This window comes from Phalacrocorax carbo, chromosome 7, assembly GCF_963921805.1.
Source record: "Phalacrocorax carbo chromosome 7, bPhaCar2.1, whole genome shotgun sequence".
Classification (NCBI taxonomy): domain Eukaryota; kingdom Metazoa; phylum Chordata; class Aves; order Suliformes; family Phalacrocoracidae; genus Phalacrocorax; species Phalacrocorax carbo.
In genome coordinates, this window is record NC_087519.1 from 11,641,583 (window position 1) to 11,656,920 (window position 15,338).

The 15,338-nt window shown below is 48.6% G+C and overlaps 2 protein-coding genes and 1 non-coding gene across 6 annotated transcripts in view; 1 reads left to right on the top strand and 2 right to left on the bottom strand.

Moving 5' to 3' along the window:
- FSD2 (fibronectin type III and SPRY domain containing 2) overlaps positions 1 to 5,362 on the top strand; it is a 51,958-nt gene extending 46,596 nt beyond the window's left edge. Inside the window, exons 12-13 of the mRNA XM_064456314.1 lie at positions 2,090 to 2,266; positions 4,495 to 5,362. Of these exons, the coding sequence (XP_064312384.1) occupies positions 2,090 to 2,266; positions 4,495 to 4,747 (430 nt within the window). The 3' untranslated portion in view covers positions 4,748 to 5,362. The remainder of the gene's footprint in view (positions 1 to 2,089; positions 2,267 to 4,494) is intronic.
- A 446-nt stretch (positions 5,363 to 5,808) lies between these two features.
- LOC135314279 (serine/arginine repetitive matrix protein 3-like) lies at positions 5,809 to 10,481 on the bottom strand. 4 transcript variants are annotated; one of them, XR_010373739.1, is made up of 4 exons: positions 9,878 to 10,474; positions 9,418 to 9,523; positions 7,815 to 8,372; positions 5,809 to 7,721 (listed from the first exon to the last, which is right to left on the bottom strand). XR_010373739.1 is itself a non-coding variant. In XM_064456313.1 (4 exons), exons 1-3 carry the CDS (start codon positions 10,455 to 10,457, stop codon positions 8,333 to 8,335), a joined length of 726 nt encoding a protein of 241 aa, XP_064312383.1. In that variant the 5' UTR covers positions 10,458 to 10,481; the 3' UTR covers positions 5,809 to 6,589; positions 8,299 to 8,332. The 4 variants fall into 4 exon arrangements, 2 of the variants coding, with proteins under 2 accessions (XP_064312383.1, XP_064312382.1); XM_064456313.1 differs by having other exon boundaries at positions 5,809 to 6,589; positions 8,299 to 8,372; positions 9,878 to 10,481; XM_064456312.1 differs by having other exon boundaries at positions 8,299 to 8,372; positions 9,878 to 10,480.
- LOC135314488 (small Cajal body-specific RNA 15) lies at positions 8,550 to 8,680 on the bottom strand. Its single transcript, XR_010374019.1, has one exon. It is a non-coding gene; the product is annotated as a small Cajal body-specific RNA 15 (non-coding RNA).
- Positions 10,482 to 15,338: the final 4,857 nt, after the last annotated feature.

Here is a 15,338-nt window from a genome sequence, read left to right on the forward strand (position 1 = left end):
CTCTAGCTGCTCTTTGGAACCTAAGCATTATTTGGAAGTTAATGCAACTTCATGAAGAGTATTACAGATGCAGCCAGCCACAATTATATACAAACCTGCTTACACATGTTGGGCACCTCGAGCTAAATTTGAACAGGTATTTAAGTGCCAAAGCAAATGCTAAGGAAAGGAGAGGGATCTGAATACTCACCTCTTGCTGAAAGATCTAGCTGATACTATCTGGGCCTACAGCTTTTACTTTCAAAACAGATTTAGGCCCTTTGCCATTGAAATGAGAGACTTAGCTTGCCAAAATGCATGTTTCCAGTCAGAACCATGGAAACAACATAAAACCAGGACAGGGGTCTGCACAGAATACTACAAGCCCACAACTTTGTCCCTCCATGGAAATGCAATGTTACTACAGGGCTCAGTAGAAAAGAGCCAGGATATAGAAGACTCTCTTCATTAATGTCATCATAATTAACCCTAAATGGGATTTCATCCCACTTCTACAGAGTGCTTTTATGTTTCACATAAACAGCCAGAGCTGGCACTCAACTCATTCTGAACTCTGAGGCTGAGCTTTTGATGCCACTGTGAACTCTCAGAAGCCTCTTTCATGCCAAGATACTGTGGGGGGAAAAAAACCCTAAAAATCTCCCAAGCTGAAATGACTAATGATCATAATACAAGGAAATTACATCACAAACTCTTCTTTCTGAAGTTTGTGTGATCTCTGAAAGACTAATGTGTTTTCTAACCACAGCAGCTCCTATGGTCTGACTCAAGTCTGCCTTTGGTAGCTTTGCAACTCTCATCACTATGGTAATATTCTGCTCACAGATGTTTACCCATCTGTTTTGCAGCATTCTGTTTCCTTCCCAAGCTGGAGCAGCACAGCCTCTGTGAGTCGAGATTTCAGCAGCCTTTAAGCTATTTCCAGGACATCTACGTGCACTTGTAATGAACTGTACACTCGCTTTAAGTGATTGCTGCTGAGGTACAGAGTACACCTATCTTGCTGTGCATGCCTGCCCTTACACATCAGGCCCTCTTTCTCAGTATTACCTAAAGGTAGATAAGCTCAGAGTGGCTGCCAGAGACATCCTTTGTAATTTACAACTTTAGATGACCCTACCACAGAAACATACAGGTTGTGTGTGACTCCCTGTCCAAAACTGAAGGTGTGTTTTAAAACCTGCTATCCCCTGTGATGCAGCAATGACGGCTAATACACTGTGTACTTTTCCCAAGGAAAAGCTGGGTGTAATCTTACAGGATTCACATTGCCCTTTTAAATTGAGTCAGGGTGTTTCAGAAGCATTTGGCATAGGTTATTTTGCCCAACTTTCTTGCTTCAGAACCTGTGTTTTTGCTGACTTGCATCTTCAAAGCACCCACCTCCTTTGACTCTGAGACTGTGCTTGTAAATCAAGCTGAAGGGTCTCTGTGGTTTATTGTCTTTGTCTCTCCTACACATCTTTTTAGGCATCTTCTACATGGTTCCTATCATAAAGGCTAAGTCTACTGTTAAAACTTTCACGGCCCACGTATCTAAGCATATTGCAAACTCTGCTGCTGTGTTCAGTTCTTGCTGGTCTCTCCAAACACAGTATAAGCAGGTCTCCTCCTTCCCAACTTCTCCAGGAGTTTCATGCTGTTACAGTGCTCCATTCCTGATGGTGAGGGACATGTAAAGCCCTGGGCTGTTTAGGAAGAAAATACAAAATCTGTAGCCTTTTCCCCCTGCTATACTGGGGTTCACCAGACCACTCTCTTCTAGCAAGTAACAACTTTCACAGAAAACCCAGACAGCACAGGATACTGTTCTCCTTTTTCCTGGAAGTGCCCAGGGTATTCATTTATACAAAGCTACCTGCAGGTAAAAACAGGGTAGGTGTCACAAAGAAATTTCCAGATTCTGTGTCAGGTCCTCAGCATGTGGGCTTTGCTGTAGTCAAAAATCCATGCTGTGCTGCTGAGGAGACAGCAAAAGTGGCTTTTGTTTATTGGTAGGTAATGTCCAGATACATTACATACCTAAACATTGTAAATAGCATTGCAGCGAGTCCCTGCCAAAGCACGTATTCCTGTCTGTCTCCCACAGGTGTATTGGGATCCTGGGGAGTCTGATCCCATTTCCAGGGAAGCATTACTGGGAGGTAGAAGTTGAGGAAGATACAGAGTACAGAATTGGTGTAGCTTTTGAAAACACCCCGAGACATGGCTATCTGGGGGCCAACAACTCATCCTGGTGCATGAGGCATATCATCACGCCATCGAGGTAAGGGCTGTGGAGGCTTCAGGTCTCCTACAGGAACACCTCCTACATGTACACCTGCAGGCAGAGCAGCAGACACCTCCTACCTGCAGGGGACAGCCAGAGATTTTATATCAAAGCTCAGAGCAAGCACTTAACCAGGGGCCTCTGACATTCCACTGCTGGCACTGTGAACTGGTGTTGGAAGGATACTGGAACCTTTAAGCGAATCCTCCTGCTTAATGAGATTCTCACACTGAAACAGGCTCTTGCAGGAACAAAATCTGCATTGCAGAAGTGAGCTATAAAGGCCTTGGTTTAGGTCACCGGAACCCCAGTGGGAAGACAAAGTAATAGATCCATGTAACATAGAAACTATGTATCTGGCTAAATTCAGTAGTATGCAACTGGTTTGGATCTCTTTCCTATCTATGGAAGTACCAAACAGCCACACTGCCACATCTGCATGCAGAAGTGCCAGCTCCCCTTAGGCCTCAGCTGAACCTCTGGGCTCTCCCCCAGACACCATTATATTAGCATCACTGCCTTTGGCTCACACTAAAGATCTGGGCACCTTGTGAAGCACCCAGGAGCAAGAAAACAAGTCACACCCCCAGGCATCTCAGACCATTGCCTGCTGCCTGCCTGAATGGCTCGCTGCTCAGCCTGCAATATTTGCCAGGGTGCTGCTGGGTCCCATTGAACAGGGAGCCTGGATACCACCTGAGGGTCCCCAGCACACACAGTCAGCAAATGGTAGGGGTGGCATAGCATGGGCCCATATCTGCCTGTCCTCTGCCTGCTGGCATGCAGGGAGAGGTTTAAGACGCAGCTCAGTTGGCTGGAGCACGTGCTCCTCCGCAGGCACCTGCTGCTCCCGGCTCCCCAGCAGTTGGCCCACTGCATAGCCCGGGTCCTTAGTAGTGCTGGCATTTGCCTCCCACACAGCAAGAAATACCGCTCAATGACAGAGACCAAACCCACTAAGGCTAATGACTCTCCCATACACTGCAGGCAGGCTAATTTGATTTCCTTGCTATGTTGAGCTAAGAGGTACATTGAGGTTTGTTCTCATTCTTCTGGAGCAATGAGCAAGGACTTCAGAGCTGGGCCATTGCTCAGTTTGAGTCACTGTGATACCCATTTCTGCAGGGAAATGTTCTCAGGTTTGAGTGGTGTGGGTGGAGAAGGTGATTAGTAAAGAAGCTGGCCCTTATGAAATGCCAGAGAACCCACTTCAGCCAAATAAATCTTCTCATTTCTGCACAGAAACGCGCATGTTCCCATAGAAGTCTCATTTTTGGTTGCAGCGTGCCACACTAGGGAGAGCAGTGTGAGTAACTGTTGAAGAACGTCAGCATTACTCCAACAGTGACTACGTGGGGAAGGACTATTCTCATGACAAAGCTGCTTATGTACAGAGCTGCTTATGTACAGAAGTTCCAGTCCTCATGCTCATTTACTAGAGGCTGACATCTTTTAATTGTGATTCCCTGGACTGTGGAGGCCAGGAGCGAGCAGGGAAGTCCTGTAGGAAAAGCAACCAGAAACATAATTTGGAGAGTGGGGGTTGAAAAATTATGTCCAGTATTCTGGCAGATGCTGAGCCACACTGAATCAGGCAGCCTCTGCCCAAGGGATTAGAGCCCCTCACTGCTGCTGTGCAGGTGGGTGTGAGCATTTTCCCGTAACTTTGGCAGGGAAGATGACTCGGTACCACAGGCCCTCAGGGAGCAAGTGGGCAGCATGGCAGAGCCTGTGGAAGAACAGGACTGAGTCATCCCTCACCAACTCTCTCCTTGACAGTGCCTGCAGATGTCTAGGGGTAAGGCTGGGGGGATGACAGGTGTTGCTCTGGAGCAAGCCTAACAGAGCACAGCTTCTACATGGGGGGGACAACTTCAGGGAATAAAAAAGGGAAGTCCCACATTGTGCTCTGACCTTGTCCACATGTAAGGGCTACCAGCCATCCATTTGCAGCCAGACTGGGATATGAAACAAGAGGCCCTTTGCACAGGTTAGGCAGGCAGGTCCGAGCACTGTGGGGTATGGCTGCATGAAAGCACAGAGCACACTGTTCCTCAGAAAACGAGGCCTTTGCTCAGTGAAGTGGATGGGACTCGGGCAGTACTGCGGGGTGCACAGGAGGCACGGGACCGTGAAGCAGGAAGCATACCCTGGAACACACTCATGTGCACAAAATGCTTCGGTTTGAGAAGCCCTCAGGTTTTTTGTCTGTTTCTTGCCAACAGGCACAAGTATGAATTCCTGCACAGTGGGATGACGCCAGACATCAGAATTACTGTCCCCCCACAAAGGATTGGCATCCTGCTGGACTACGAGAACTGCAGACTCTCATTTTACAATGCAGACATTGCCCAGCACCTTTATGCATTCAAATCATACTTCCAGCATTATGTCCACCCCTGCTTTGCTTTGGAAACACCTGGCATCCTACGGATACATACTGGAATTGCAATACCCCCATGGACTGCCCTCCCATAACCTGTGTTCTGCAGCTGCAACATCTACATGTAACCTACACTGGGCAATGCCCTCTTTTGGCATTAACTGCTCCATCACGCTCCCTATAAACCAGCTGCCTCCCAAGAAAGAGAGCAAAGCAACCCACCCAGACCAGCTGCCAGGCCAGAGCCCTTACGACAGTTTCTATCCTCTGAGGCAGGATCTTAGCAGAAAACCACAATGGTCACAAGATGCATCAGCATCCCAGAATTCTCCTGTTAGAAATGGACACCATCCTTCTCAGAAGTGACGCTGTCACCAAGCAGCAGAGGCAGCTGGATCTCCAGTTCCCCCAGTACCCATTTGAGCTTAGGGAACTCCGCTGTTCCAGAGAAATCACTAATTCCACTCTTGTGTCTGCTGAAGAGCTAAAAATTCAAGAAAGCAAAAATAGCAAAAGGCATAATCACTGTACAGATGCTAGACAGAGCTGAAAACGCTACAACCATGAAGCTGATCTCACAGTCAAGTATTCTTGTCAGTACATGAAGCCTGTGACACAAGATAATCAAATACATCTCCCTTGTGTGTGCGAACTGTTAGCGCCTACCACACTTTTTGAAATACCCAAGCATGCACTAGTCTCAAATATTAAAACACATTTTTACAAAATGCCCATGCTTCTCATTCATTCATCCAGGGAAAAAAAAAACCAAAACAAAAAACACACAACACCAAGGCCTTTTGCAGTGCCCAATTGCCCCTACAAGAAATCTAAAGCATCATTTTTAGCTTGTCTTTTTGGCCATGTTCACCTCCACCTGGGTATTATCCTCCACACTCACAGATCTGTTCTCCCGTCAGCACTGAGGACTTCTCACCCCTGATGGCACGTCTTTGAAGATTTGCGTGCCCAGTGGGGGCTGGCCCTGCCACTAAATGTCAACTAAATGCCAACTAAAATGTCCTTGTTTAGGCTTCATTTCCAGACATGAGACAGAGAGGCACTGCCAGTCAGGCAGGCTTGTCTAGCTCTCAAGAGCCTCATTCGTGTTTCATGTCAAAACTACCTGAATTCAATCAAGAGTCATTAACAGAGAAGCTTTTCCACAGATTTATTGTACATTCATCACAAAAATTGTTGGTTCAAGTTCCCATTCTAGGGGATAGTTGGGAACAGGCAGCGGCCTCTACAATACACAGGGTCCCTACAAACAAACAGAGCCTGGCAAAACTGAAGAGATTTCATGTAGAACCATGTGCCAAATGCTTGCCTGTTCTTCCCCAAATAGCTTAAAATCTCTCCAAAACAGGCTTTGCAGAAACCATAAAGACAGGAACTGAATATGTCATTACGGCAGTGATTAGTACCATCCTCTCTTGGTACTAATTGCTCTCTGTTTTGCAGGCCTCAGAAGGAGATGTTTAGCAACACTCAGCTACGCAAGTACAGTGTTATTTCTTAGCCTACCAGGAATTAAGAGATTTCCAGTGCAGAAAGGGTTGTTATGGTCACTTTGTCAGACCTCCTGTGCAGCAGGCCAGAGACTTGCTGTGAGCACAACTTGTGTCCAGCAGAAACGGATGACTCGGCCAGCCGGCGCTGCCAACGCAGAGGGCAGGAGGTGGCCAGGCAAGCCCTGCTGACATTGCAAGGCCGTACCAGAGAACAGCAGCTGACGCATACAGCTCCTCTGCCAGGCAATGAAGTGGTGAGGTAGCACCACCCAAGTTGTTTTAACACCTTTTTGTTTTAACACTTTTTTTCCCCTTTGCTTAAAAAAGTATGACTTGATCCAGGGTCCAACTTCCACTCACTAGAACATGTTTTACCTTTATCTGCCAAAAATTGAGCGACACGACTTCGTTTCAAGTAGATATCTGAAAGAGTAAAACATGCAAATATCAGAGCAGAGATATGAGGATGTCTGAGCCTCCCAGCAAAGCCTTCAATGCAGAAAGACTGCTAGTGAGCCCAACAATTCTGGTGAAAGCAGCTGTTCTCTTATGAACAGTCCCACCACTCCCCACCAGCAGCTTTCACCTCAAGCGTTTAAACCATACCTGTACCCTGGCGCAAGGATTAGCCATTCACCTCAGATGATGCAAGAAGCCAATCCAAACTCTTTTTCAAGCTGTGAACTGCCCTTTACAAGCCTCCTGCAGGACTGCTGCAAGGACAGATTTTCTGAGCCAAACACGAGGTGCTCGGACACCTGTGGCATGGGGCTGTACAGGTACCAAACAGCTCCATCATTACATTGCCAGCTTGGTTTAATCTGCTGGAGAATGCAGGCCTGATGGCTGAGTATGGAGTGGCCTGCTCAGCAGAGTATGACTCAGTGGTCATAGCGAGGTGTGGTACAGGACAGCTAAGGCTACAATAGAACAAACAAGCAATAATTGGCTACTAGGTTAAAAACAATATGGGAAATGAGTTTGCATGTTTCTGTTTAATAAAAGCTTCACCTGACAGCAATAACCCAAGCTTTCCTCCCTTAGGAATCCCATCCCTGTCGCTTAAATGTTTATACAACAAAGGAAAACGCACAAACAACCTGCATTTTTTAAAACCAGCTGTCACTGTGAGCTACCTTTATATAAATCCCTTACAGGGAGGCCACTGCTTCCACCACAGGGTCTATCAATCAGACCAGTATGGCACCAAGCTTTAAGTTCACATCCACCTCACCTGCCTGCATAAGTCCACCAGACAGGGAAGTACAATACCTCTCTGAGGCTCTAAGGGCCAAAACCAGTACAGAACTGGAAGCTGTATTTAATAGTAAAAGGGGCATCTCCTACCGAAGCTAAAGGGCCAGCACAGTACCCCAGAGCTGACTAACACCAAGTGTATCAGTTTATCTGGAATCCTTGATATAGCACTCATCTTGAAGAGCTGTGTTGAGCTGTCCATCCAAGAGCTACTTCTCTGCATTGAAGGATGTCTCCAATGAGGCAAAACCAGTTCTCATCTCTGGCATGTCTACAGGAACTCTGGCTCACTGCTGAACTAGAGCATGTGAAAGGACAACAGTCAGTCAAAAACTAGTTGTCCTTGTCTCTGAGAACATGTTATGTACTGCAAGATGCATTTTCCTGGTACCTGTTAGCGTTTTTCTTTGTGTTCCTTTTCACTATGTGCATTTACTGGCAAATACTAGCAAAATTCATCTTCTCTGAAGGACAGGAGCTCATGCCTAAGGCTCTGCTATTGGCCACCTGAACCCCACAGGCTGCCCTGACTTGCAGCAGTGATCCAGGCATCCCTGCAGAGCTTGCAGCAACAGGAACCATCAAAGGAAGGGACACCCCCAACCACACCTCGCCCAGCAGCTAACTGGGGACTTTGCCAGGGCTGCCCAAAGGCCCTCACGCATAAAAGCAGACACCCTCAAACCCCTTTAGGCTGGGGAAAAAGGACCACTTTTTCCAATTCCCTTCTGTTCCCTCTTGATTTAAAGTATCAGTACACGTTGTTGCCACAGGAGGGCATCACACGAAGTCCTTTCACGAGGCCGCACCAGTTATCAGGCAGATTTACACAAACAGCCTACGACTTTAACAGTTACAGTTTCTAAACTGTTTACGGTAATCCTTCAGCACGTCCAGTGTCGTTCCTCCTCAGCCAGTCCTGGAGCTGGGAACAAAGGGACCGAGGGGCCTGTGAGCAAAAACACACAGGTCAGACAGCGTCAAAAGCACAAATACAACAACAGGCAACACAGCAGCCCTGAAATACAGTTTAGTGTGTTCGATTCAAACCAAACACACCCACCATTTTCTACAGAAACACTTGACTTCTTTACTTCTAACTTGCTCCCTCTAATTGCCATTAAAACCCTGTAGGTAGATGAAGTAGGTCCTGCCTTTCTCTCACAGACAGGCCTTGTTCTTCCGCCATTTAATTTAGGAGGATAGTATCAGTGGAGCCAATATAATGTCACTGGCTCCACTTTCTTAGTCCTCCAGATGAATCTCTGTAAGAAACTCCTGGGAAGCCTCATGGGCTGACTGTGCTCTCCTGAAGGAGACTGTGCAGCCTGACCACCCTGCCTGCCTTCCTGGCCTGGAAGGCAATTCCCTGTTCCTGCTCTCAAACCCAGCTCTATCCTTCTAACAGCCCACTACTGTTTTCCAACAGTAACCACTATTACTCATTAACTGCTAATGCACAGCAAAGTGGCCAGGGACCGCGCAAAGGCGGGCTCTGCTTCCCGTTTAATTCAGCACCTGGATTCCACTGACTCAGTGCACAGTCCTGAGAAATAATGCTGACTTTTTGTTAAATTTTCTCTCGGTTGCATTTACGCTGGTGTGCTCAACTGCCAGTATATTTTGGGACTCAGCTGTCCCGCCCCCAACTTGCTTAAACTTTTTCCAAGTAGGCTTACGTTTTAAGCTTTATGTATGCAAGCAATACCAAGGCCACAAACTGCTTCATAAAATGGCCGTAGGGGGCTGCACTCTCTGCCAAAAGGATGCTTATGCCACGGCGGGAGCTGAGTAAGTGTTTTGCTGCAGATGCAAAGCTGTGGCTTAAACTCAGCACCAGAAAGGCTGCATCAGCGAAGAGTGTGGTCTCAAACTAATTCACAAAACCAAACCCCCGGGCAGCTCCCCGCCCCGCTGGGCCCGTCACGCCGCCGCGGGCGCTGCCCCAGGCAAGCCCTGCCTGCAGGCCGTGGGCCCCGGCGGGCATCGCTCACCTGCCGCCCTGGGGAAGGGTCCGCGGGCAGGAGAGCCTCTTCATCAGCCCGGCACGGCCGTGGCCGCGCAGATTCCCACACGAGACGCACATAGCGGCGGCAGATCCTGCAAGGCGGTACACGAGATGGCGACAGGCGCGGGCAGAAGGCCGCTCCCAGCGCCGCACGGCCGCACAGGGGCCCGCTCCGGCGGGAGGAAGGCTCGGCCCGGCCCCGCGGGGGCCGCTCAACCCTCCCCACGCCGCCGCCGGCCGCTCCGCTGGGCCTCTGCGTGACCCGCCAACGGAGCGGGGACGAACGCCGCCGCCCCGTACAGAAGGCCGCTCCCGGCACCACCGGCGCCACTCTCCCTCCCGCCCTCGGCCGCCTCACCCCGCCACGGCAGGGCGAGGGAAGACACTGCGCCGGAGCAGGGCGCGGGCACCTCCCCGCCGCCATAAGGGGGCACATCCCGCCTCACCTCGTGCCACCTCCATTTCCTGCGGGCGCAGGCGCCGAGGCAAGCCCAACCGCGCCGCGCCGCTGGGAGGGGCCGCCCAGCTCCGCTTCCTGCCCGGGCGCGGCGGGGGGCGGGCGGGCACTCGCCGCCGGGCGGGGCCGCCTCGCTCTTTGCTTGAAAAAACCACGACCTTAGACGGGCGACGGGCGGGCCCTGCTCTCTCTTCGGCGCCGGGGCGAGGCGCCTCGTGTTTCACTCTGGGTGGGAGCGCTGTCCCACGCGTCGGACGCGGTGCGGGTGGCCGCCGGTCCCGGGGGAAGTGGTGGCTGTGGAGGCGCCCGGGGGTCGGTGGGGGGCGCCGGGACCGCGACCGCCGGAGGAGCGGCTGGTGCGGGGCGGCGCAGGAGCTCCCGCCGAGCCGTGCTGACCCTGCGTCCCGTCTCCGCTGCAGCCACGCAGCGTTCGCCCGAGAAGTAATGGGCCGAACCCGAGCCCACCACGTACTGCAGCCTACCTGACAGCCGGCCGGGCAAGGGAGCGCTTTTTTAGCAGCGAGGGCTCGCTCTGTTACCTCTAGCAGCCCTTGCCCAAACGTCACCATCTTGTGCAACACCTGCTTATCTGTCCGCCTCCTTTCCTTCCGATAACAAGTGCTTGATCCTGCAGATTTAAGCACGTGAATAACATCCTGCTACTGGGTCGGGCAATTTCCTTTCCCCCGGGCCCTGCTCCGCGCGTAGCTCTGGCATGGCTGAATGAGAGCCACCAGCTCGCAGCAGCCGCCGGGTTTGCACCAGTGGGGCTGGGGCCGTGACAAAGCTGCCGTGTTGTCTCAACCCCTGGGGCAGGTCCACAGCTGCCAAGTGCATCTGCGTGGGCAGCCACCATCCAGGCTGGGCTGGGCTGTGCTGAAAGTAGCACGTAGAGTCCCTCGATTTGGAGGTATTTTGCAGCCAGTTGGATACACTCAAGTTTTCTCTCAATCTCTAAACAGAATTCCTTATGTCCCATCTACGGCGTTGGAAAGTGCACTCTCAGGAAATGCCTGGGGCCACCCCAGCACCTCCTGCCCTGTCCTACTCCCATGCTGACCAGAAAGCTGCAGCCAGGCTGCTTGAGTAAACCTATTTATTGTGCCTGTGCAGTAAGTGTCAGATATATTTCACAGCCTGTATAATAAAACACTTGATGAAATGAACACTGAATAGCCTCACCATTTATAATCTGGGTTTGTAAAGCTCTCTTGTAGCAAGAGTCAGTAGCAGCCCTGCTTGTCTTCACCCTTTTGGTGTAGCTTTTCCGGCCTCCAGGGAGGCACCTGGTACATTTAGCACGGGCCTAGGCTTTGGGAGAGCTTCAGTATCTGCAGGCTAAACTGTTTCACATATTACAGGTTGGCCTACCACCAGTCAGGCTGTCCAGCCCAACCTAAAACCTTATTTGCATGTTTGCCCCTTTCTGCGACAGTGCATGGTTAGGAGGGCTCAGCTATTTATGAAGCTGCAGCTCACTCTCTGTGCTGGGCCAGCTGCACTCCCAGGTTGCGCTGCGGTCCTAACTCCTCAGGGCCACCCAGGACAGCCAAAGGCAGGAATAACAGCCATGGGAGGGAAAGCTGGGGAGTGGATGGTTGCTAAGGTGCAGTGCAGAGGCAGCTATCACAGGTAGGGACAGGCTGCTGGGCTTCATTCGTAACTTTTTATTCTTGCACAAGGCAAAGAAATAGCCAGAAGTAAAGAGCAGTAGCTGTAAACCACCTCTGCAGTCTCCATATTCTGGAGTTAACAAAGCTCTGCTTGGCCTTAGCAAAAGAAAAGCAAATTGCTCATCAGACTCCTCTTCCAAGCAAAGTAAATACTTTGCCTCCTGCCCTTGAAATGACTTATCAAAGGGCAATATCTCACCAGAGCCTGTTTCAAACGTGGTCTAACTACCGTTCATGCTATTATTAACTGGAGGCAATTTGGGAAGGGGAGGCAGGGGGCTTTGATTCCTCTCACATGAAAGCTTTAAAGAAGAGAAAGAAGTCAGAGTATCGACCTGTCATGGCATACAGATAAAAGCCTCACTGTCATTTTTGCCCGCAGAGCCTCACCATGGCTTCAGTGGCCTGACTGTGGGGTAGCTCAAGCCTGATTTATAAACTGCAGCTTTCCCATTCAGGGTCCCCAGAGCACAACCTTTCCTCCCCTCCAACACCCCACAGGAAGAAAAAGGCACATCACCTCCCATACATGGAAGCATGTGGTCTACACTGCTGATTAAGCCCAACATTTCTGAGCATGCCCAAAGAGATCACTTGTATTGACATCCAGGAAAGGACACTTAAGAAGTAGTCCGACTTCCTACATCTGACAGCTTGTCAGATGTAAAAGAAAACCTTTGTTCCTAGTGGAGAATTTCAAATTCAGCATCATCATTGCTATGACCTGTTCTCTTGCTTTGCATTCCTCTGTCTGTGTATTAACCCTAGAGTTAACATCTGGCTTTTTAAATAGTTAAATAAGCCGAAAGATCAAGGGATAGACAGACAAAAACCTGAAATACATATACAAATATCTGTTTAAATTAGAAATTGAGACTACTTTTTTCTTTTGCTGCACATCAGCTTTTAGGTTGTGTGGTGCCCTCTTGGTCCCTCAGCGTCTTTCTGCATATTGCTAGTGTAATCTTGGCTGACATCGGCTCGGCTCAGTGGTGAAGATATGAAGAGCAGGCCTGTGCAGGTGGCTCTCTGTGCTTATAGCACTAGTATCACACAGAAGGAAATCTGAGCTCAGGGAGCAGCTGATCAGAAGAGGTAGGAATAGTTCTGAACTTCGCTCAGCCATGGTACCATGGCGTTTCCTACAGACTATGATAATGTGACCATGAATTTGCAACCACTCTCAGGGCAGACTTCCTTCAGAAAACCAAAATGATCGAAGAGATGGATCTGTGGGTAAAAAATAACACCTAAGAGGCAGATTATGAACTGAACTAAGCCAACAAAAGTGTAACTTCAAAATCAGTGCGTTGGGAAGGTTTTTTACTTGAAAGTCTTGAGGTGGGGCTACTGATGGGCAGATGTTTCTCTGTGGGGTGCTAAGTGGGGGAAAAACCCCCCCAAGTCCCTTTTTTACAGACCACCTTCTAGAAATACTATTGACTCTTGTTACAACAAAAGCAACACAAATACAAATACCACTTTGCTAATACATACTGAGCCAGACTTAAACATGTCACTGATATTTACTTAACAAATATTGTTAGGTATGTACTCTGATGTGGTTCAAAGAACACTTGCTTATTTAAAACAGCTTATTCTAAAACAAGGCTTTTTGTTTTCTTTCTTTTTTGTGTGTGTGTGTTCTTGGCACGATAGAGCAGCTAAAACTTTCTGCTTTCTGACCTTGGCTTGTCAGAGATTTGTCATAATGGGATATAACAGCATATTTGCACTGAGTCTGCCAGCATGGATTTTCAGGGGCTGGGAGAGGCTGCTCACTTTTAGGGCTTTGTTGTATGGTGAGGAGAATTCAGTTCTGCTCTCAAGATGACCTGAAAACTGTCTATTCATGCAACTGGAGTTTTTCTCCCTAACTATCCCGAAAAGCTGTGTCTGATGTTATGCATGCCATTCCCAGCCCAGTCTCGGTGGTGTGGCTGGGCACCTTGCCTGTTTCTCAGCACTTATATTCATGCTATATCATTGCAGTCTGTCTTACTTACGGTAAACAGTGCCTGAAATAGCTGGCACCACCCACCGCTGGGGACAGGCACTGGGACTCCGTGTGCACAGGCCGATGGCACGCGGCACTCCCAGGAGTCTCACTGAGGTCAGGACAAAGTGGGGAGGAAAGATGGATTTCTGGCTTCTCAGCAGCTCTGACCAGTATCTCTGTAAAGCAGCAGTGACAAACCATTATGAAAGCACCTGCTTTCTAAATTTCTCTTCCCACTGTTTTTGAAAGTCAGCATGGTTCAACGCAGAGCCCTCAGCAGCAGCCTGGGGTAGATGCTGACAAGCCACTGTACTTCCCTGCAAGTTGTTTTACCCACCTGCAAAAGGGCTCTCTGGGGCTTCTTATAAAACACTTAGGGATCTGTAAAGGAAAAATTTGATTTTCTGTAAAGAAAAATATTACAAGCAAAGTAACATTTTTTATTTTTAGGCAAAAAGGCACAGTTCTCGCTGGAGGTGCAAAGCAATATTCCTCTCACATTCTGCACTGCAAATACCAAGGGAATCTCATCAAACATATTCCATTTCATCTTTAGGCTGAAGACAAAGCTGTACCTCTTCCCAAGGACCTAGGGAACTGCAGGATCACTAGGATGACATCATTCTACTTGTTTATAAAACATGCTGCACACTGATCTTGGCGCTTAGTGTGCTCAGGTTGAGCTAAGAGCTAATGTAATGAACTCCAGGGAAGGATTTACATCAAATACCACTTTGGAATATTAGAGACAGCCAGGCCCAACTCACTTGAATAATTACACACTGGCTAAAGTCCTCCTTTCATTTCAAAACCAGGCAATTACCTTTTTCACTTGCTCTCTAAAACTGTGTGCATTGCTGTGCTATTTCACTACCTCAGGAGAAATATATGCAATTAAAGGATGAAGTAACTCCTGTTAATTACCTTGGGCTGAACTAAGATTGGTTTTAGCTCTAGCAATGACTCTTGCCACTCGAGGGGGGGAGCAAGCAAACCAAGAAAAGAGAAATTCCAATCTCAACAAGCATCCATAGCTGCTTTTATTTAAGATAACCTCAAAGGCAGAGGTGCCTGTGAATACTTCTGAACTTCAGTGTGCATGTGGGAGTACAACACAAAAGACCCTGCATACATATACACATTATATGCAGTAGCAATGCAGTGCTTACAAGCCTTTTTAGTTTACTATTTTTATATTCTTCTGCCTGTGGATCCTAGTGTAAGGCTTTCAGCCATTATAGGGTATGTTTCCAGGCTCAGTTTAACTTGAATCTGAAAAAGAAGATTTTCTTGTGGTAAAAGTTGTAAGCGGTAAGTCAGTTTGAAAGGCAGGATTTAGTCCCAGCATTATGGCTGTCTGTTTGAGGGAGATCCACAGCCAGTGGCAGTTAAGCGAAGGACTCCTAGCAAATGGGACCAGAAGAAAAATGAAAGACAGAGAAACTGAGAGGGAAAAAGTAGAATGCTAGAAGACCAGAAGACTGCCTCCTGGCCTGAGAAAGACTTACTGTTAAACCATGGGCAGGGCTTGAAGGTCCAGGGTTTCAAAGGTGTTCAGAAGTCTCAAACCCATTTTGCTTAGTGGCTCCAGGTCCCTGGCCTTTTCCCACTCAGTTGTCTTGCTTGTTAAAGAGGATGCTAACACTTAGCTTTGCAGGGTTTGCAAAGATAAGTTCACTGAGGTTTGCATGGGAAGTATGGGAGAAGATTCTTAAAGATGTTAAACAAGGGGAAAAAAAGGAAAACACAATACACTTTGCCCAAGTAACATTCAAAGC